A 20,711-nucleotide genomic window follows, 5' to 3' on the forward strand; every position below is an offset into this window, starting at 1 on the left:
GTCACCTACAAGTCAGGCCGGAAACACACCGACGCTGATACCTTGTCACGTGCTCCCGTCGAACCTCCTCCGCAAGACACCACCGACGATGATAGCTTCCTTGGAGCGGTCAGCACATCTGGGCTCGTTTCCAGACAGCGTGCCGACGCCGAGCTCCGTCTCCTCATCGAACATCTCGAAGGTGGGTGCCCTGAAATACCACGAAACCTAGCTCGTGGGCTATCGTCGTTGTGCCTGCGGAGAGGGGTGCTTTATAAAAAGAACTCTACTTCAAGTCCGACCACTTACCTGCTCGTCATACCGTCTGATCTGCGGGATGAAGTCCTCCTTGCCTGCCATGATGAACCGACTTCCGGCCACCTTGGAGTTACCCGCACCTTATCCCGAATCCGGCAGAACTATTACTGGCCCAACCTAACTTCAAGTGTCAAGCATTATGTCCGGACATGCCGGCAATGCCAGCGGCGAAAAAAACCCGCGCTCAAGCCTCCTGGGCTGCTTCAGTGCATCGAGCCGCCACAGATACCATTCGACAAAGTCGGCATGGACCTTCTGGGGCCATTTCCTCTCTCGTCTTCCGGCCACAAGTGGATCGTAGTCGCCACAGACTACTTGACCCGCTACGCTGAAACGAAGGCCCTTGCGCGAGGTACTGCCGCCGAAGTTGCCCACTTCTTTATGCACGACATCGTGCTTAGACACGGCGCCCCATCGGCCATCATTACTGACCGAGGCAAGGCGTTTACAGCCCGAGTCCTACGTGACATCTTAGCGCTTAGCCATACTGCTCATCGACCAACAACAGCGTATCATCCCCAAACAAATGGTCTAACGGAACGGCTCAACAAAACATTGGCGGACATGATCTCGATGTACGTCGACGTTGAACACAAAACCTGGGATGAGGTCTTGCCGTACGTCACCTTCGCATATAATACCGCGACGCAGGAAACCACCCAGTTCACCCCGTTCCGTCTCGTGTATGGCAGAGAGGTCCGCATGATGCTAGACGCCATGCTGCCGTACGGCGACGCAGAGCTTCCCCCTGAAGCTGGCCACTTCGTGGAGCAAGCAGAGCAGGCCCGTCAGCTGGCCCGCTTGCACATCAAGGACCAGCAATGCGCCGATGCCCGACACTATAACCTTCGGCACAGGGACGTGCACTACGAGCCGGGCGACCACGTGTGGGTGTGGACACCAGTGCGCCGCAAGGGATTGTGCGAAAAGCTTTTAAACAGGTATTTTGGCCCGTACAAGGTCCTGCGCCGCCTGAACAGCGTCAACTACGAAGTTGTCCCCCATGGAACTGTGGTCGTCGGCCCTCAGCGTCAACGGCCTGAAATCGTGCATGTAGTGCGCTTAAAGCCGTACTTTTCGCGTGACTGAGCGCTGTGTTCACGCTGTTTCGTACCTTTTCCCCTTACCCCACGTGTGAACTTGACTCCCCTGCATGTCATCTAGCGCGCACTGTATAGTTCACCTCACCCCCAGTCCTCCCCTCACTGTACATATCCCATTCCACATCGAGACGATGTTTGCTTTCGCGGGGGGGAATAATGCCACGCGCCTAACGCGCCGCGCGGCCTCCGCGCTGAGTCGAAGACGACGACGAAGCGGCGGTGGGCTCTCGTGGCTGTTCTGTGTCGTGGAAGCTGGCTCGATAATTAAAAAGAAGGCTCCCGGTCTTGGGTTCTCCCCGACGTCTACCTTCACGGCTCCACTGGTCGTGACAATATTTACGAGCAGCCGTAGACCATTAAGAAGAAAAGAGTTTAGGCTTCTCTACGTAAATTCTTGTTTTTTTTTATGTCGTGTGGCAGGAAAGAACCTCGTTGGCTGCAAAACTTGTACAGAAAACATTTTTCAGCAAAGTACTTTACAGTCCCCAGTTTTACTTGCGCATGGAGTAGTTGAGAAATGAAATTAAAAAAGAAGGTAGAAAGAATACAGCGGATTTCAGCACGTTTTATATGTTCCAAGTATCGCCGTACTGACTCGGTTACAAAGATGATGCAGCAGTGTGAATTGGAAACGCTGGAAATTAGAAGAACAAAAAAATAGACTCAAACTTTTTTCCAAACTTTTTTTCCAGATAATGCAAGGGACATTAAAAATAAATAAAGAACATTATGTGAAAGCGCCTCTAAAACGTGGTTCCCGAAAAAACCACAGCAGGGTACTACAGCCTATTAACACGCGTACGGATGTGTACCGGTATTCCTTCTTCCCTGATGTAATTGAAATGTGGAACAAATTGCCAAGTGATGCTGTGGAGAGTACGAACGTGCAACAATTTGAGCTAGGTGTTGATAGATTTTTGAGAAATGGTGTACAAATTTTGAACTCTGACTCATGATTGCTCATTCAAGTGCTTATGAAATGTATTTGTTTTTGTTCCCTCCCTGTAACGACCCTCATTTGATAGTTAACAGTATGACCAAATAAAAAAAATGCGCGGCTGTGGTATACATACATATATAAAGAGGATAAATGACAATGCGGTCTGAATTAATGGCCGTGAGCTTGCCGAGGGCCTCCAAATTTGACGATTTTTGAGCACTGGTCATGGGCGCATAGCATGAATTAACAGTTATTAGACTATCAAACCATCAAAAATAGGTGAATGCATTAAAATGTTGATTTATACTGAACGTTTCATTTACTTTAGATGGTTAATTGTGTTGGAGAGCTCTTCAGGGTGCTGAACGAAGCGTTAAGTTAGTCTAAGCATTCACGACGTGAATACCGCATGTGGTGCGAGAAGCCAAACAGTAGCGTAAATAAAAGGTGACATGGATGACATTGCCTGATAATATTGGCTTGCTAAGTCACTCAGGAGATGGCCTACAAAGCATGATAAATAAATTAGACAGAGAGAGCAGAACAGTAGGTCTTAAAATCAACATGGACAAAACCAAAGCAAAGTAATGCTCAACAGTTTCACAAGGAACATAAGTTGTCAAGTGGCGACGTGGTGCTGGTAGTGGTAATGAAATAGGTGTATTTAGGACAGGTAGTGCCCGCTGATCCGCACCATGAGATGGAAATAACTCCAAGAATAAGAATGAGGTGGAGCACATATCATGGAGGTGGAGCTTTCTCCATGTCATGAATGGTAGATTACCAATATCCCTCAAAAGAAAGTCTCTTTCTCTCTCTCTCCCTCAAGATAAAAGTATACAACAGCTGTACCTTAGTGGTACTCAGCTACGGGGCAGAAACTTGGAGGCTAACGGAAAGGGTTCACCTTAGGTTAAGGACAGCCCAGCTATCTGTGGACAGAAAAATGATAGGTGTAACATTATGAGACGGGAAGGGAGCAAAGTGTATGAGGAAAAAAAACACATGTTAATGACATCCTAGTCGAAATCAAGAGGAAGAAGTGCGCTTTGGCAGTAAACGTAATGCGAAGGGAAGACAACCGCTGGTCCTTATGGATAACGGAGTGGATTCCAAGAGAAGGGAAGCGAAGCAGGGGGCGGCAGAAAGTTAAGCGGGTGGATGAGATTAAGAAGTTTGCGGGGATACGGTGGCCGCAGCAGCCAAAAGAGAGGGTTAATTGGAGAGACACGGGAGAGGACTGGCAAAGGACAAGGTTCATTAGAGAGGCCTCTGCCCTGCAGTGGGGGCAGTCAGGACGATGGTGATAATGATGAAATAAAAGTTCGCTCTCAGAAAACCCGATGTTCGAAGTGGGGACTTCTCGTCTCCATTTACTCCATTATCTTCTCTACGACTTTGTTCTCAAACGACCTGTCTGATGCGACTAAAACAGGTATCGCAACGATGTGAGGAGATAATGTATTATATCCTACGATAAGTGCGCGCGCAGTGATAAGAAAACAATTGCTGCTGAGTTAATCACGTGGTAGATAGACGTCAGCAGAACAGCTTTTCTGATTCAGATATAAACCGGCATCGCAAAGAGCAGCCACTTACTTAATATATGAGCTTAATGCGATGGGGCGAATTTTACGCACCACGGGTTTCTGCGCGCTCATTGTGCTTGTGGTGACGGAAAACTGCTGGGGCAGAACTGCGCCTCCATGGGGTTCGACATGGGGTAAGTTGAATTATTCATTTTTATTTAGAATGATATTGCCACTGCAGTCTTGTCACTTCGTTCAATGCACTGCAAGAATAATTACCTAGCAGATCACAAAGGTGACGATGAACGCCTGTGGTACCACGAAAGGCTAAGGCGAATGTGCAAGAAAGAAAATCATTTGGAAAGGCGTTGAGACCAGTTGTTAATACGAGGTCCAAACGGATCATAAGTATGCTTGTATAGCAAATGTGTAGTTAGTAAAGCAAATAGGCTGTGTGTTGCCCGAAGAGCCTCGAATTAAACGGTGTGCCCCAGCGGACTGCACAATTATGCTTAAAATTGATATAATTATATAGATAATTCCATATGGCATAGCTAGCGTTAGAGGTTTTTCAAAAGATGTTGCGCGATGGGTATATGTTGGTGTTAATAATTCGATAAGCTAGGTAAAGTGGAATGTCGAGGTGCTGAATAATGACCTCAGTCAAGTCGTAATGAATGCTGCCTTCGAATCGGTACGAGTGAATAGTGGAGTGTTGAGTGCTAAATGAGATTTTATAAAAAAAAATGTTATGCCACATTACCTGCTTCTCTATGGCGCTAAATTGTGAGCTCCTATTTTCTAAATAGCATTGCAACAAACGAAAGGACGCATTACAACGTAACCGTAAGCCACTTGCATGAAATGACACGAGCATGCTTTGACAAACTCGATGAACAAACAGGAGCATGACAGGCTCATACGTCTTCCTCAGAAAATTTATTTGGAACAACAATCAATGTTATCATCTCATTCATCTTTGGTCAAATTTCCATAGCACTACTCCATTCACTCTTCGGTCCTGTGTTTACGTCTCACTTCTAAGCGACTCAGTGTAAAGCTTGCCCCAACAAACGAAAGACTGAGCAAACGATTTTTCAACAAAAGATGGGGCCAGCTCTACTCTGTTCTATTTAATTTGGGGGATGTTCTCGTAATTTACGTTTCCTGCAAAGCTAGAGACTTTCAACTTTATGGTCCTTTGCAAAGATGAGCCGCGGAAAATAAACAACTTTCTCTGGATCTACTGGCTGTCACGACTTCTTGCGGCCTCCCTCAAGGCGGACACACTGCCATCCCGCTGGGCTATCACGACGAAATGGCGGCGGGGATGCTGAAGTAGCTTAGAGGAATTTCAAATTCGAAAATTTATCTCAGTTTCCGCCCCCCGCTTTCTTTAGCGAACCAAGCGAATCGACGTTGCGCTGCCTGCAACGTCGCTCTGCGTGCAATTTGCAGATTATGCCCAGAAATCTCTCGTTTATCGCTCGCTTGCTCCGAAGGGCTAGATATCTGCAAAGGGCGCCCCTTGTTATAACTGTTCTCTCTGAAGTGGAGAATCGCACTCGGCCAGTTTTAATAAAATACGAAAAAACATATCGCATCCTCGTTCCACACGAAATATTAACAAAATCGCTCCGTTACTTCAGGAGTAAAAAGAAATTTACATTCTCTAATCGGCAAAGCACTGTTCTGGGATAGATTGCGGTGAAGCGCACTCACAGGGATATCTTGCTCACGCCGTGCGAGCACCTAGAAAAAATTAAGATGCGTTTTACGAAACAATGCCCTCCCGTGAGTGTACATGTTGCGAAAACGGAACTGCAGTAGCAACTTAGATCATACTTTAGGTGGAGGTCGTCGTATGGCTTATATCATCTGTGGTAAGTTAACCTGCGCTGACGTTCCTAGCACACGTGCGTTTTTCCATATCGCCTCCAATATGAAGCTGCTGTCATGGTCGAGTTTAAATCTCACCATTCTTCGATCAGTGGCATGAAGCCAAATCGACTGAGCCTCTGCGGCTGGTCGTCTATGTAAATAAAGGCCGACCGTTATGCAGTTATCCAACATACTCGGTGGGTGCAGAGAAAAGAAATAACGTTATAAGAAATTACATGCGGGCGCATACACCTGACAGTACACGTAAAAGACCATTATTTTATTCTGTTTTCCCCCCTCCTCTTAATAAAGCGAACAAAAGATATAGCGTCGAAGTGTTCTAACCGAACGCGGAAACGTTGTAGATGAGGACAGTGCTCGGTCAGCTCGATGACGTGTTTGCCGTGGATGCATCCTCTCGACACCAGTTTTGGTCCGGACGATGATTATTCTTGGTCCATCATAGAAAGCAGCGAGCGAGATCTGTAAGCCGTTACCCCGCCAACGCGTATCAGGAGGTGCCAGCGCCCCGTGACCACAGAAGCAATGGGCATGAAGTACACCGAGCTAGGGTTTTCAGCAATCGCGGACGGCGACACAGCAAATAGTATAGATGAGCGAGCGACGGCTCTGCTCTGCCTTTTGCATACTGAAATTTAGTTTTACAGCGCCAACTTCAAAGGCTACATTTCCCAGGCATAGGCGTGTTGGTCGGACTAGGAGGCATGCCAAAGACGTCAGGGCACCCCACATCACGCGCAGGCTGCCCTTGAGGTGTGTCCATCTGCATTTTGCACGTGCCATCGTCCCGTATATTACCAGGAATTCGCGAAAACTCTCAGCCAGTGCCGCTAACTGGTAGGCGAAAGATGTTTTACAACAACTAATACAAGAGACAACGAGGTGCATATTCTCAGATATTAGGCCTTTTGGTGATCTTCTCAAGCAGCTGAATGCGGTGAACCCTCAGAGCACGCTCAAGCTTTTGTTCCCACGCTCGCCAAAGTTTTAACAATAGAAGTTTTTGGAAACGACCCAAATTCGAAGCCGTTTTGAGAGACGAAGACACAGTTTGTCAAGACCCTACTCCTCGAATAGCTCTTTGCCAGCGGAAACTCATAGAAGTGGCATTCAGTTTTCTGTTCTTCAAGGTTTGCCTTTTTTGAACAACGAAGAACAGCACCCAAACACGACATTTTCAGCACACGGTCAAATACTCCAGCACTAGCCTGGTTACAAGGCAATGTGTCCGCTCCTACGTATTCGTTGATCTGTACACAGCCCGTTTGTGCACCTACATAACCATCTTTAGTGAATACCATCTTGAAAAAATGAATTTAACCTAAGGCCGAGTAGTGTAAGGCTGCTACTGTCGGATGACAGAAAGAGTGTGACCGAATAGGTGTTGTTGCTGAAGTTTTTTATGTAAACTATAAGTAGTTGCGCAGTGTCCGCCAGAAAGAAAAATTTTTTTTACCAAGGAAGTGTTCAGTTTCAGTTATGCTCGAGTGCCATTCCGCGAATCAGAACCTGTTATTTCCTCACTCAGTAATTAGGAATGACAGATTTGCTGTCCTTCTTAGGCTACCAATTATGGAATTATGTCCCAAAGCGAGCAGGCTGCTTCTCTCCTATATACCGGTTGCTTCTAATTTTTCCTGATAATTGTTGCACATGTCCAATAAGCAAACCGGAAGGAACTGTGTGACTGCTGTTAGAATCGCGGCCGTTCGACCGCGTGGCGGTGGCTTCTAAAAGAAAGCCTGTACTTGAGTTTGCAACCATTTGGTTCGAATCCAACCTCCCGACGGCGCTGTACGCTATCAATGGAATCGGGGATGCGATTGGAGTCTTCGGCCACGAACGCGTGCAGCCTTCTTCTGAAGGCCAAGTGTATGTTTAGGTACGCTCTAGTCGGCAAATGCATATCACAGTGCCGCGCGAACATGCGACTTGCATGTGAGCATTAACATCCAATCTTCCAAGGAGCTCCCGCAAGCCAGATTGTAAATAATATTCTCATTGATCGTTAATATAATGACAACTCGGATTCGAACTAACGAAAGTAAAGAAATCTGCGTCATTTTTCATATCTTCACGACACACGGTGTCGTTATGTATTTTACTGGGGCAGTAGAAATATGCATACCCTTGTGTTGCCCCCATACCAACGCTACACACAGCACGAACCTCCAACAAGTGGCTAAGGAAGGAACGCAGCGGACGCTTCTGAATCACATTGCACCAATAGAAAGCCACACTTGAGGTGGGTGTCGAATCAGCCCTACACGCAACCTAATATAACGACGGAGGTATGTAAGAGCCTTCACTGCTGTGTAATTTGCTTGAAGAACTTGCCTCGAACATTTTGGGCCAGCTACGTGGAAGACGCCAGGCGATGAGAACTGTCAGACGCCGCTATGGCCAGCCTGTTTTCTTTACTGCATACTTCTTGCATCGCACATGTATTGTTTGCTTGAAAACGAGAGTAGTGTCAAAAAAAAAAGGTCGGCAATTAACGCAACAGGGCATATTTCCTTAGTTTCCTCGAAGCTAATTACTATAGCCGCTCAATTTCCTTCTCGCTCTCTCACACACACACCACAGCCGCCGATCGTGGAATACTCGTTGGTACCAAAAATGCATATTTGAAAACGACAAACCAGCATGCAGAGGTAAGATTGGCAGCGCGAAACACTATACAGCAGCGAAATGTACCATCTGGCATATATTATCGTAGTGAAACGCAAAAATTCCAATGTGATTGGAACTAATTGCTCTTGCAAGGATTTGTATCTCATTATAAGTACACGCCAACTGATTTTTTTTCGTCCTTTTCAACAGATCAATGCTCGGCAGAGGATAAGCAGGCCGCAAACTGCAAGCCAGACCAAAAATGCATATTTGAAAATGACAGACCAACATGCAGAGGTAAGATTGGCAGCGCGAAACACTATGCAGCAGTGAAATGTACCATCTGGCATATATTATCGTAGTGAAACGCAAAAATTCCAATGTGATTGGAACTAATTGCTCTTGCAAGGATTTGTATCTCATTATAAATACAAGCCAATTGATTTTTTTTCGTCCTTTTCAACAGATCAATGCTCGGCAGAGGATAAGCAGGTCGCAAACTGCAAGCCAGACCAAAAATGCATATTTAAAAACGACAAACCAGCATGCAGAGGTAAGATTGGCAGCGCGAAACACTATGCAGCAGTGAAATGTACCATCTGGCATATATTATCGTAGTGAAACGCAAAAATTCCAATGTGATTGGAACTAATTGCTCTTCCAAGGATTTGTATCTCATTATAAATACAAGCCAACTGATTTTTTTTTCGTCCTTTTCAACAGATCAATGCTCGGCAAAGGAAAAGCAGGTCGCAAACTGCAAGCCAGACCAAAAATGCATATTTGAAAACGACAAACCAGCATGCAGAGGTAAGATTGGCAGCGCGAAACACTATGCAGCAGCGAAATGTAGCATCTGGCATATATTGTCGTAGTGACATGCAAAAATTCCAATGTGATCAGAACTAAATACTGTTGAAAGGATTTATGACGTGCACATGACGTAACGCCGACTCCGTGATTTCTGCCAGTCAGAAGAGCAGCCTAGCAGCAGCTGAAAAGAAAGCTACCGCCGGCCACACGTTGAACGCATCTATCAGCTATTGCGGCCGTCGCTACCGTCGCTTTGTTTACGCTTGCACCGGCATTTTGCCAGAATTACAATGGATCCCGTTCTCGAAGTCGTCAACGAAGTTCTCGCAAATAGACACCTATAGCAAAACGTTTACCTTGTAACCGCTAGCCGAATACCGGCAGCCCGCCTACCGCTGGTGAGCCGGCGCTGATTGGATCCGATGCTGCAGGCGCGCGCGTAGCTGCCGGGTACGTAGCGCCATCTGGTGACGTCAAGGAGATTCCAGGTGGCCGTGGCATTGGCTGCGCCTCAGTAAATCGGGGTCATCGTGTCCTAGTGTTGCTAGAACAGCATTTTTTTGTCCTATGACGTCATCACGCTTGTACTTGCGAGTTTGGCCTGTGGCGGCGATACCTGTATTTTGGTTCTTGCTCTTTTCTACGTTATAGGAGCTTTGTTGTCGGTATGAGTGGCGTTTTTGTAATCAGGAGCTGGTATTCTGTCCATACAAGCCAACTTCAATTTCTCCTCAGTGTCCCTTTAACCTTCTGTTATGCATCTAAACTCCCAACGTGTGAACATTGAAGGGATGTGAAGGTCATTGACCTAGGTTGCAAGCTTTATACAACATAAAAAAGTTGATATTTTCAGGAACGAATTTGAATACAAGAATAGCCGAGCATTCGATGCATATCACGCATTGCACGAGCATGTGCAATAAATTTCACCGCATAAAAGGATGCCAGGTTCTTTAGAAACCTCACATGACCACGGCAAGAGAGGAAAACGCCACACAATGTACGAGTCTCGTTGCTCATTCTTTTTTCCTGCCCAGTTTTTCTCGTATTCCACATGCTATTCAGCGTCGGTAGGGTTATTTCTTTTGGCGAACCTTACGTGCGCACCCTCTGAGGCAACCTATTTCACGAGCACCACTGGCGATGTCACAACGAAGAAGGCTGCTCCCCTTTGCTATTCCGAGAAATGCGTATTCGGCATGGCCAAAAACCCGATTCTCTGCGGTTGCGCAAGTAATGCATTCACTGTGCTGATCGGCTCCCCCTGGGGCCTGCACAAACCCCTCCTATCCGAGGCTATGTTTGCAGCCGTTATAGATGCTAGTTTAAGATTTGCTCGTACAGTTTTCATCATGTTCTGGCCAGTTCGACTCATGTTCGGTTACGTCAGCCATTTTCATGTTCGGTTAAGTCATTTTCTAGGTAGACGTTCTCATGCCGAAAAGGACTTTCTGAGTACGTTTTGAGTGCATTGTTATGTCCTTATGAAGATGTCCTTGGCTTGCAGTATGATGGACAACTCGAGAATAAAAATTCCTTAAATGTCCTAGAACTGTTCTATCACAGAATAATATCACCACTCCATTAACATCTCTAGTGGCGTCGCACCACGGCCGAACTATTACCTGCCACTTGGCAAGCCTTGGGCATGCTAGGGGCTAGAGGTTCGTCTGCTACTCAGGATGTCTTGAGGATCATGTTCGGACACGTTTTCAGGACTACTTCAGGATTTGTATCAAGAGCCTTTCCTAGGATTCCGTATTCAAAGCTAATGTAAGAGCAGCAAACCAGAATAAGCAAAACAAGGCACAGAACAGGTATACGACGTCCAAGGCCAGAGTGAGCTATAGCTCTCTCTGGCCCAATACAAACAGTCCAACCCCTTCAGAAGCATCCGCTACATAAGACCAGACGTGAAAGCAAGAATACATTAAGATATCTTCCCAAAGCATAAAACGTATTGGATCGCAATAGTTTCCTTCATTAACCGACTATTGGCATACACGCATACCATTTAATAAATCCGCAGTGTTCAATTAATGAAAGCAGAGTGTTAGAGATAAACCGGTTTGATCTCAGCTGAATGTAACAGCATTATTCTGCCACAGGGTGATTGTAGGACATTTGAAGAATTTTCATCCTCCAGTCGTCTAGCAAAGTACAAATTGAAGACATACCCCTGAGGACATTTAGCCATCTACGGGGTCAAAAGGTACTCAGAATGGCCTGATTGGGCTGAGGACGTTCTGACCATTTAAGGACGTTCTCAGGGCGTTGGCTGTGTTCTGGGATCGCCAGCAAATAAGAGGACACACAAATCGTCAGTAACATTTGTACATGCAGCTAGCAGAAGAATACTAAAATCACTTTCACCTGCGCTTCGTCTCTATGTAGCGCCATCTCTCGTCCCTAAAAAAACGCAAGCATAATGCTGTTTCAACCTTTGGCCAAAAGGTGACGCCTCATTGCCAGCAGAAGGTTAGTCGAGCCTAGACATAAACCAGACAGCTCAGTCACCGCTGTTTCCAGGCTAGCATTAGGTGTCATACAAATACAAACACAAATACAAATACAAATGCCTTTATTTCAACATCAGGGATGTTAGGGGTACACCCAAAAAGCCTATGACTGGCTTGACTGAGGGGCGCACCCCCGTGCTATAAGGACGAAACCACAAATGAGACAACAGAGGGGCAGATGGCTGAGCGTCATTTGAAGCGCGGGAAGGAAAAAAGTAAATTACTCTCCGAAAAACGCCTGACAAAACTAAAACAAAAGTGACGCGTAGTTAGAGTGATAAAGAGCTATAACAGAAAGAGCATTAATTCAAAGTGGCGGAAAAGAAGTAGAACACTAACCAGTAGTTATACAAAAAATCAGAACGGGGATATAAATTATTTAAATTAATTATTGGTCTTTGTGGAGAACAAATGAAGCCCTAACTGTCCCGCTTCTTGATGGACACCTCAATCTCGCAGTGAAGGGTGGAAGGTGAGAGTGAAAGAAGAAAGAAAGAAAAGGCAGGCGCAGTGGAGCGCTCCGGAATAATTTCGACTACCTGGGTATCTTTAACGTACACTGACATCGCATAGCGCACGAACGCTTACGCGTTTCCCCTCCACAGCTTTAAATGCAGGGTAAAGAAGCTAGAGGGAGAGGGTAGGATTAATCCAATTAAAAAAAAAAGCCTGCTCTGGAATTGTACAGAAAAATGAAAGAAGCCAAACCACCGAGGAATCGTTCTACAGTAGAAAGGAATTGAGCGCCCTGTTGCATGAAGCGAGATCAGAGTACCTTCGAACGCGGAGCTGCAAGAATAAAAATGCCCAAGAAGATGAGGCTTGTGCTGTACGCATTAAATCTGTAGAAACAATTGGTGGAAACAAACTGTCTATATTTTTCAGTTCATGAATGAATATTAGAAATAGCAGAGCCCTCGACTTCGATAACTTGAATATATTTTTGTACATACTACTTCAGTGATCATTCACAGACTGAATTTGGCCACTGCAACACATATATTTCACGATGCTATGAAAGTAGACAGATGCTCAGCAATTTTAAAAGCGGTGACAAAAAACTGATGATGGACATTCGGCCGATCTCAGTGCTAGCTGTATTTTCGAAAACACTTTAAAGACTCAGTTATTTCCGGATTACCAAAATCGTTAAAAAAAAATGATGTTTTCAGTGGCGCGCAGTTTGGATTTCGTAAAATGTTATCAACAGAATAAACATCGTTGACATTAAAAGAGGGAATAATTGAAAACATTGACAGCATTAAATTTACGCTCGCTGTTTTTATTCACTTTAGTAAGGCCTTCGAGTGCAAAAACCGTGAAATTCTCCTTGACAAGCAATGTTCATACGGCATTCGTAGAGAATCTCAAATGGTGCTTGAATCATACCTAAGTAACCAAAGACAGTACGCGTCCCTAGGTTGGAAGCAATATTCCTGGTTGCCCCTTGGCTGTAGCGCGCCACAGGGAAGTATATTGCGTCCTCTCCTTCTTAGCATGAATATTAACGATATAGTAGAAACTGACCAAACAGTTAAACTTTTCATTCACGCTGATGAAGGTGCCTTTCTGACTTCCAGCAGTGACCTAAACTTTATAATCCTAAAATGTAACGAAATACTTGCTAAACTGTGTGCGCGGTTGCCGTCATTCTCCTCAGACACAATACGTGCAAAAAGAAAGCGATATTATTTCGCTTCAGAAAAAAATAAATTCAGATAAACCAATAATTATGTTACTGGGGCCAACCTGTAGAACTTATCGAAGCACATTGAATTTCAGGTGTACAGTTTTGCAGCAATTTCAGATGGAACGCTAAGGTATTTTTACAAGCCTGATTACCTTTCACTAGGGCTGGACCATGCAAGTAAGCTTAGAAAAATGGCTTGTAAGGCTCAGTGATTTAAAATGTCCTTTTTTCCCAACACTCTATGCGAATGGAACAAGGTTCCCCCCAATGGCGAAACGATTCTCTCAAGTGAGGTATTTTCTAAGTAACTAGGCCTACCAAAGCAAAAAAAAAGTAAATTCTCTTGCGTGCGTACGTATGTATGTGCGTGCGTGCGTGCGTGCGCGTGCGTGCGTGCGTGTGTGTGTGTGTGTGTGGTGTGTGTGTGTGTGTGTGTGTGTGTGTGTGTGTGTGTGTGTGTGTGTGTGTGTGTGTGTGTGTGTGTGTGTGTGTGTGTGTGTGTGTGTGTGTGTGTGTGTGTGTGTGTGTGTGTGCGTGTGCGTGTGTGTGCGTGTGCGTGCGTGCGTGCGTGTGTCGAAAGCGGGCCGCCATTCATTAAGCAGGCCTCTACAGATTATCATAAGCACTTTGTTGATATGAAGAAGTCAAACGAAAATAATTGTTTCCAAAATTATCTGATGAAAAAGACCGGCTCTCAGGGGAAGTGCGTGCGTCTGAAATAGAGGCAGTAATAGAAAATCAAAATGGGCGATTCACCTGGCCCCGATGGGCTTATTGAAGAAGTTGACAGAACTTTTAAAGATAACATAGCAATCATTCTGGAGAGCCTATTCCCCGAATATTTCTCGACTGGTTTTCTGCCCCCTCCTTTGGCCGGGCGCACACAGTGCTCATCCCGAAGACTGTCAACCCCGCTAAACATAAAGCTTCATCCGGCTACAGGCCGATTACACTTACAAACACAGATTACAAGATTTTCATGAAAGTCATGGTGAGATGACTGCAGTGCGTGATTTCCGACATCGTGGTTCCGCATCAAACTTGCGGCATCACAGGCTGGAGTATTATTACTAATGTCCACGTTGCGCGTAAGATTCTCGAATGTTGTAATGCTGATTTTCGACAAGTGGCCGTGGTGCAGATAGACCTGGAGCAAGCAGTCGATAATGTTTCCTATGGTAACCTTTTCTTGATTCTTCAACACATAGGCGTTTGAGACGCAATTTAAAAGGTGTTCGCATGGCTTATAAGGAATGAACTGCGTGGTTAATTATTAACAAGAACTGACCTGGAAGTATCCCAGTCCGCTCGTCAGTGAGGCAGGGATGCCCCGTCTCCCCCCCTTTATTTGGGCTATGCATGTACCGCTCTGTGCGAAAATGATTTCCAGCTATAACGTACAAGGTTTTGCACTAGAATCATGCGAAATCAAAATTTTAGGCTACGCTGATAACTTGGATGTTTTTCTTGTGTCGATGCGGACAGCCTTAGCAATGCAGTGAGACTCGCACAAAGGTTTTGTGAAGTGGTTGCTAGTCGCATTAATCGAGATAAATTTGTTGGGCTCTGGCATCGCGACTGAAGCTACCCTCCTGAATTTTGCGAAGACGTCGTTGTCCTGCATTCCCTGCACTTACCTTGGAATTCTCTCAGCTCAGTATGAGAATAATTCCCCGTACTGAAACACGAGGACCAGGGAACTGCAAGCGCAGGCGAATGAGTGGGCAGGTGGAGATATGACGATATTTGCTCAGCTGCTAATATGCAATGTGTTCTTATTTTTAAAATTGTGGTACACCCTGCAAGATATGTTTTCCAATCGAGCGAAAGGAATACGTCTACTTAAGGCACGTAGTGGGCGCTGATCCGGATCATGAGAGAGAAATAACTACAAGAAGAATGGGGTTGAGCGTGTATGGCAGGTTCCCTCAGATCCTGAATGGCAGTTTACCACTATCCCTCAAGAAAAAAGTCTACAACATCTCTATCTTACCGGTATTCACCTATGGGGCAGAAACGTGGAGATTAGCAAAGAGGGTTCACCTTAAGCTAAGGACAATGCAGAGAGCTATGCAAAGAAAAATTATTGATGTAACTTTGAGAGACCGGAAGCGAGCAGAGTGGGGTGACGGAACAAACGTGGGTTAATGACATCCTAGTTGAAATCAAGAGGAAGAAATGGGCTTTGGCAGGGCATGTAATGCGAAGGCAAAATAACCGCTGGTCCTTAAGGGTAACAGAGTGGATTGCAAGAGAAGGCAAGAGCAGCATGGGGTGGCAGAAAGTTAAGTGGACGGATGAGGTTAACAAGTTTGAGGGTATGCAGTGGCCGCCGCTGGCAAAGGACAGGGTTAATTGTAGAAACATGGGAGAGGCCTTTGCCCTGCCGTGGGCGTAGTCAGGTTGATGATGAAGGCAAAGAAAATTTATCGAATGTTTGTGACGTTTGTTTGGCAATCAGCCTTTGAGAGAACAAGTCATGACAGTCTGGTCTTTAGCTGGTGGAGGCCTGGCGCTACCTCGCCTGATTGGGAAACAAATGCGTTTTGTTTTTTAGAGACCAACGTTACCCTCTTCTTCGAACATTCCTGCAGCTGCGCCTCATTTCTGCTCTTTCAGACATAACCGTTTCTTTTAAAGACTGTCTCAGATGCTGTGTTAGCTGGTATTTGAGGGAAGTCGTTAGTGCTTGTAGATTTCTGACAGCGCGATTTTCAATGGAGTGCCTCACAAATGTGAAACGCGAGCAGTTGAATTCAGACATAGGAGACATCATGTTTCTAGAAGCAATGAATAGGTCCCTGTACAGCGGAGACTAAGCTATCGCCGCAGCCGAACACGCCTTGTGTTAAACTGCAGCACACTCTCGCTCTGCGCATAGCACATTGTCTTCTTAATCATCTAACACTACTATCACACTCATGTTCACGCCTTGAGCTATGATCTAAATAGGAATACACCTATTTTGGAGTAAAAAGGAAGCAAGCTTTCCTGTAGCGCATTTTTTTTTTTTTGAAGGGTGTACGCTAGAGGACAACTTTACTCCTTTTTTTCCTTTCTCTTCAAAGTGTATGCGCCGGTAGTGACAGAGAGATGTGAGCTTCACGCTTTGGCGTGGACAACGCTGTGGCCTAAACGCAGCACTAGAGCAATACGCGTTGGCGTTGACATTGGTGCAGAAATGCTGCACTGGAGCATAGGTCGCCAACGGACACTTGGTAAATTGGCATTGATGATGTAAAAGTTCAAGACGTCCGTAACTGGCTTCCTGGGTCAGTGCACACCTCAGTCGCGCTCTCAGGTTCGTGGCGGTGATGTATACCGGCAAAAACTATGCTTTTGCACAATATTTTTTACTTCACAATGCTAAACCGCCAGCAATATTTTTTTGCTGGTGCGAGTGTCCTGTGAAGGTGCACGGTGTAGTAAAATGATGCACATGTGTACCGCTTACTGCCTAGACGCAGCGCAGATAGTATCGAACATTACCTCAGTTGGTGTACCGTGCCTTTTTACATTGGAACTTATTGTGATGTAAGAAAATATATAAATAACGATAATTGCTGAGTCATAATTATTAGCCAAAAATTCAAAACGAATACTGGGCTAATGCAGTGTTTTAAATGTCTTTCTAAATGTTCAAATGTCTAAAATACAACAATTAATGTGATATGCTGTGTGATGAGCACTGAATAACGTTTAAACTATGTATAATACCAATATTTTGTTGTAAATACTATTTTAATGTTCAGGCCTTAGACATAAAACACAACAAAAGATATTTCAAGTAATTTTCCCCAGAACTGTTCACACTATTATTACAGTCAAGATGTTCCTCAACAATCAGTGCTTTGCAATAAATCTCCTAGATTGTGCCTCCCATAAATTGCATGCACAGCCCCATTAATGGTTAGCAAGCTTTGCTTATTGACCACTCACAGCTAAGCAGTATGGGACACCTTTCAATGATGGCTAAAGGGGCCTGCCTGCACTGTGTCCGTTCAGAGCTGAGTGAGTTGGATATATGTTGATTTGGTGCATGGCAGAGCTTAAGTATAGACCGCACTGTAAGTCCTTGCAAAACCTTAATCAAATTGTGTACCTTCACAATCATCCGGCCTGCAGGCTCTTGCAAGGCACTTACCGTTGTGGACAAAGTAGTACTTATGTTGTTGAAGTGCTTAATTAAGTTGAGTGCATGGGTGTCCCACCTTTTGTTTCTAATGTTCTAGCAGAATACAGTAGAGGCCTCGGCATACTAGGAACAGACAAGAACGAAAACAATACAGCTAACACACGTATGGCACTTCAAACTAGCACCCTTTTCAGGCGCTAGTGTTGTAGGTGCAATCCCCTGAAAGATGAGAAGGAGGCGCTATTAATACAGTCAAGGTACTGGCGTTGACTGGGATCATTGGAACACAATATATCATGAGATTTGCGAAGCTACATTTCGCACACGCAAGCCATGCTTTTCTTCTGAATTGTTTTAAAAGATAAATAGTGAACAGATACATTTTGCATATTTGTGGTCTTCTGCTTGGAATATATCGGTTGTTTCAACGAAAGTGAACTAGAATGTTTAAAAATAGGTTTTTGCCGGTATAAAGGAAGCTTCTGCAACACAATAATAGCTGTGTTGGCGGCCATCATAAAAGATGAGAATAAATTTAACTAGTTAGCCGGTTAACTAATTTCTGGTAATTAACTTTTCAACTATTAAACATCCGGTTGCAATTACAGGCTTGTAGTCGGTTATGAGTAATACCAATATCCGTTTTTCAAATTTCGAAAATGCAGTTACCCTCGGCGCTGTGACTCAACAAAGTTTGGCTGCATCGTGCCAAAATACATCAACATTCGAAAACCATGCACGCAATGAAACCCCCCAGTGCACGTAACTAGTCGTAAGAGCCGAATTTCGCCAATGCCACAGCGCCGAGGGAAATCGCGTTTTCGAAATTCTATAAACTGTTATGGCGCTCTCTAACGTCCGGCTACAAATCTCTAAATATAACCAGGCGCCTAAATCCAACAGTGAAAAATTTAATTATTGGAAGTATTAAGTGCCTAACTAGTTAACTTTATTCGCCGGTTTTCTGATATTTGCCAGCACAGGAATATTGTGCTGCAGGAACCACCTTAATACCTCAAAAAGCCTTTCTTTTTAAATTCTCGTCCACATTTACAGAAACATCCGGTATATTTCTTGGAACGAAGAAGACAGATATCTTATAAGTCATAAAACACATTAACTGCGTATTTCCTGCATGTAGAGTTCGAGCGATGCGCAAAGTCTTAAGCCAAGCTTTTCGATTCGCAAATATTTTGAACTAAAATAAAAATAAAATTCAATGAATACATTTTCTTATTAAGCGTGTCCTTAAATGAGCGGAAAAGGGCATGTGCTTCCGCTAATGCTGCAACTTCGCGCCCGGAGAAAAGCAAACAAAAAATAACAGCTACGCGACATCTCGCTCTCCCCATGAGCGAAAAAACATTCATATCCAGCCGCAATGTCAGCATCTCCTCGCAAATGAGAAGCTTTGAAAGCAGTCTCTTTAATACGTTCCTTGCACCGCTATGTAAGAAGGACGAAGCCCGCGCCGTTATCAGCCCTGAGGACTCAAAAAAGACGTGACTTTTCCATCTCACAAGATTTGTTATATGATGGTCGCATGTGATAAAGCACACCTAGATAACATATCTCCTTTTAGGATACATGCAATGTAGCGTTGTCTGTTGCCATAGAGATACCATGCGGACATCCGATTGGTTCACAAGCTTATTCTCCAGAAAAATGTGCTTCAGAGCTTGCACGAGAGATAATGCAGGGAAGAGCAGTATTGTTCGGAGCTTGATGGCTATCTTGTGGGACCGTGACGAACAATAAAATTGTACTGTGGCAGCGTCAATAATGAAGGAATATTCATGGGAAATAAGCTAACAAATGAAGAGAGGAGTCATTTCGCTTCAATATATAGGCAACGAAAGATTACTGAGGCGAGCAAAACACTACGAACGGGAAGAAAAACTACAGCTATGATTGCAGAGATAAGATTGTAGTCTTATATCATCTGTTTGCGTCGCTCCTTTGAATGGCCGTCTGTTGCCAAGTAAAGCAGCACTGTGTGAAGAAAAGTCTAAATCGTAGTCAGCTTGATGAAACTTGGACATGAAAATACCAACACGTTTATCGAAATGCACGTCTTTTTATACTATGCCTTGCTGTCAAAAAGGCTGCATACGCGATGGAAGGTAAATGTTATCGCGATCTACGTCAACAACTAAAAACTCATGGGTTTACGTCTTAGCGAATGCGAACGCTGTTCAATTAGTCCTTCAGCATGAGAGTTGAAGAGGATGGCTCAAGGAAAAGTGTCATCTGTTTTCATTTCATGCAGGGTTGCTGTCGAATAGGGCCATTTACAAGTACAGTTCTCTATATAAGGCTAATGGATGGGGCGAGAAATCTAGCAGTTTTCATAGCATTATGAAGGTTTGATAACTATATCCCTCTGAGTGCCTTAAAGAGCATTCATGTTCAGCCTAAACTGCTGGCAGTCAAGAAATCTTGCAAACTGAGCATCCAAAATGGCTTGCGAAGCTAAAAATGCACACTCAGTCTGGCTGCCCCAAAGAATGTACTCAGTAGCAGGACTTTTTTCCGGAAAATTTCTACCTACATAATCGGAGCTGTGCTTCACGTGCTTCTAAAATATATGATGAAGCATTTTTTAGGTTGTTAGCTTCAACAATGGCCTAATATATTGATATCTAGAACTGCCTTGCGGATGGTTTTTATATAAAACCGCACTCCATGTTTTTCCAACTGGAACGCCGTTTCTGTGAGGCTGGTCGTCTGCGGAGTTCCAGCAACTATTGTCCCCAGAGTCCTGGTGATGATAAGAACTATAACCACGTAATAGCTTTTGCATTCTCAAAACGTGAAATGTTATAGGAATTTTAACCGCTGATGGCGTCTCATCCGCAATCAACCTTCGTAATTGATTAGGTAGCGAAGTGGTCGGCCGGAAGTAAATAATCTTTGTGCGGCGCATTTACAGTAGCGCGGCTCTACTTATATAGACAGGATGTAAAAGTTAGCAGCCCAGGGATCAACACTTTTTTTCTCCCTTATAACTTGTATGCGTAGATCTCATGTTAATCCCACTTTGAGCTAAAAGTTGAACTCTTTACGCGATTACAAGTAAACAAGCTGAGCGCACAAGAGATATGACTGCTTGAATTTGCCAAAGCCGTGTCCGAATAGCACCTCCGCGTGAAGATGTCAGGGGGCCGTGA

The 20,711-nt window shown here is 44.6% G+C and overlaps 1 protein-coding gene across 3 annotated transcripts in view; it reads left to right on the plus strand.

Annotated features, from left to right (window-relative positions):
• Positions 1–3,918: 3,918 nt before the first annotated feature.
• Positions 3,919–20,711, plus strand: part of LOC149340420 (uncharacterized) — a 66,844-nt gene continuing 50,051 nt past the window's right edge. For all 3 annotated transcript variants that reach the window (XM_089549189.1, XM_089549190.1, XM_089549191.1), the window contains exons 1-4: positions 3,919–4,063; positions 8,595–8,681; positions 8,851–8,937; positions 9,108–9,194. In XM_089549189.1, coding sequence (XP_089405315.1) covers positions 3,961–4,063; positions 8,595–8,681; positions 8,851–8,937; positions 9,108–9,194 — 364 coding nt within the window. In that variant the 5' untranslated portion in view covers positions 3,919–3,960. The remainder of the gene's footprint in view (positions 4,064–8,594; positions 8,682–8,850; positions 8,938–9,107; positions 9,195–20,711) is intronic.

The sequence above is a fragment of the Amblyomma mixtum genome, chromosome 6, assembly GCF_055824585.1.
Source record: "Amblyomma mixtum isolate Tamu chromosome 6, ASM5582458v1, whole genome shotgun sequence".
NCBI classification, from domain to species: domain Eukaryota; kingdom Metazoa; phylum Arthropoda; class Arachnida; order Ixodida; family Ixodidae; genus Amblyomma; species Amblyomma mixtum.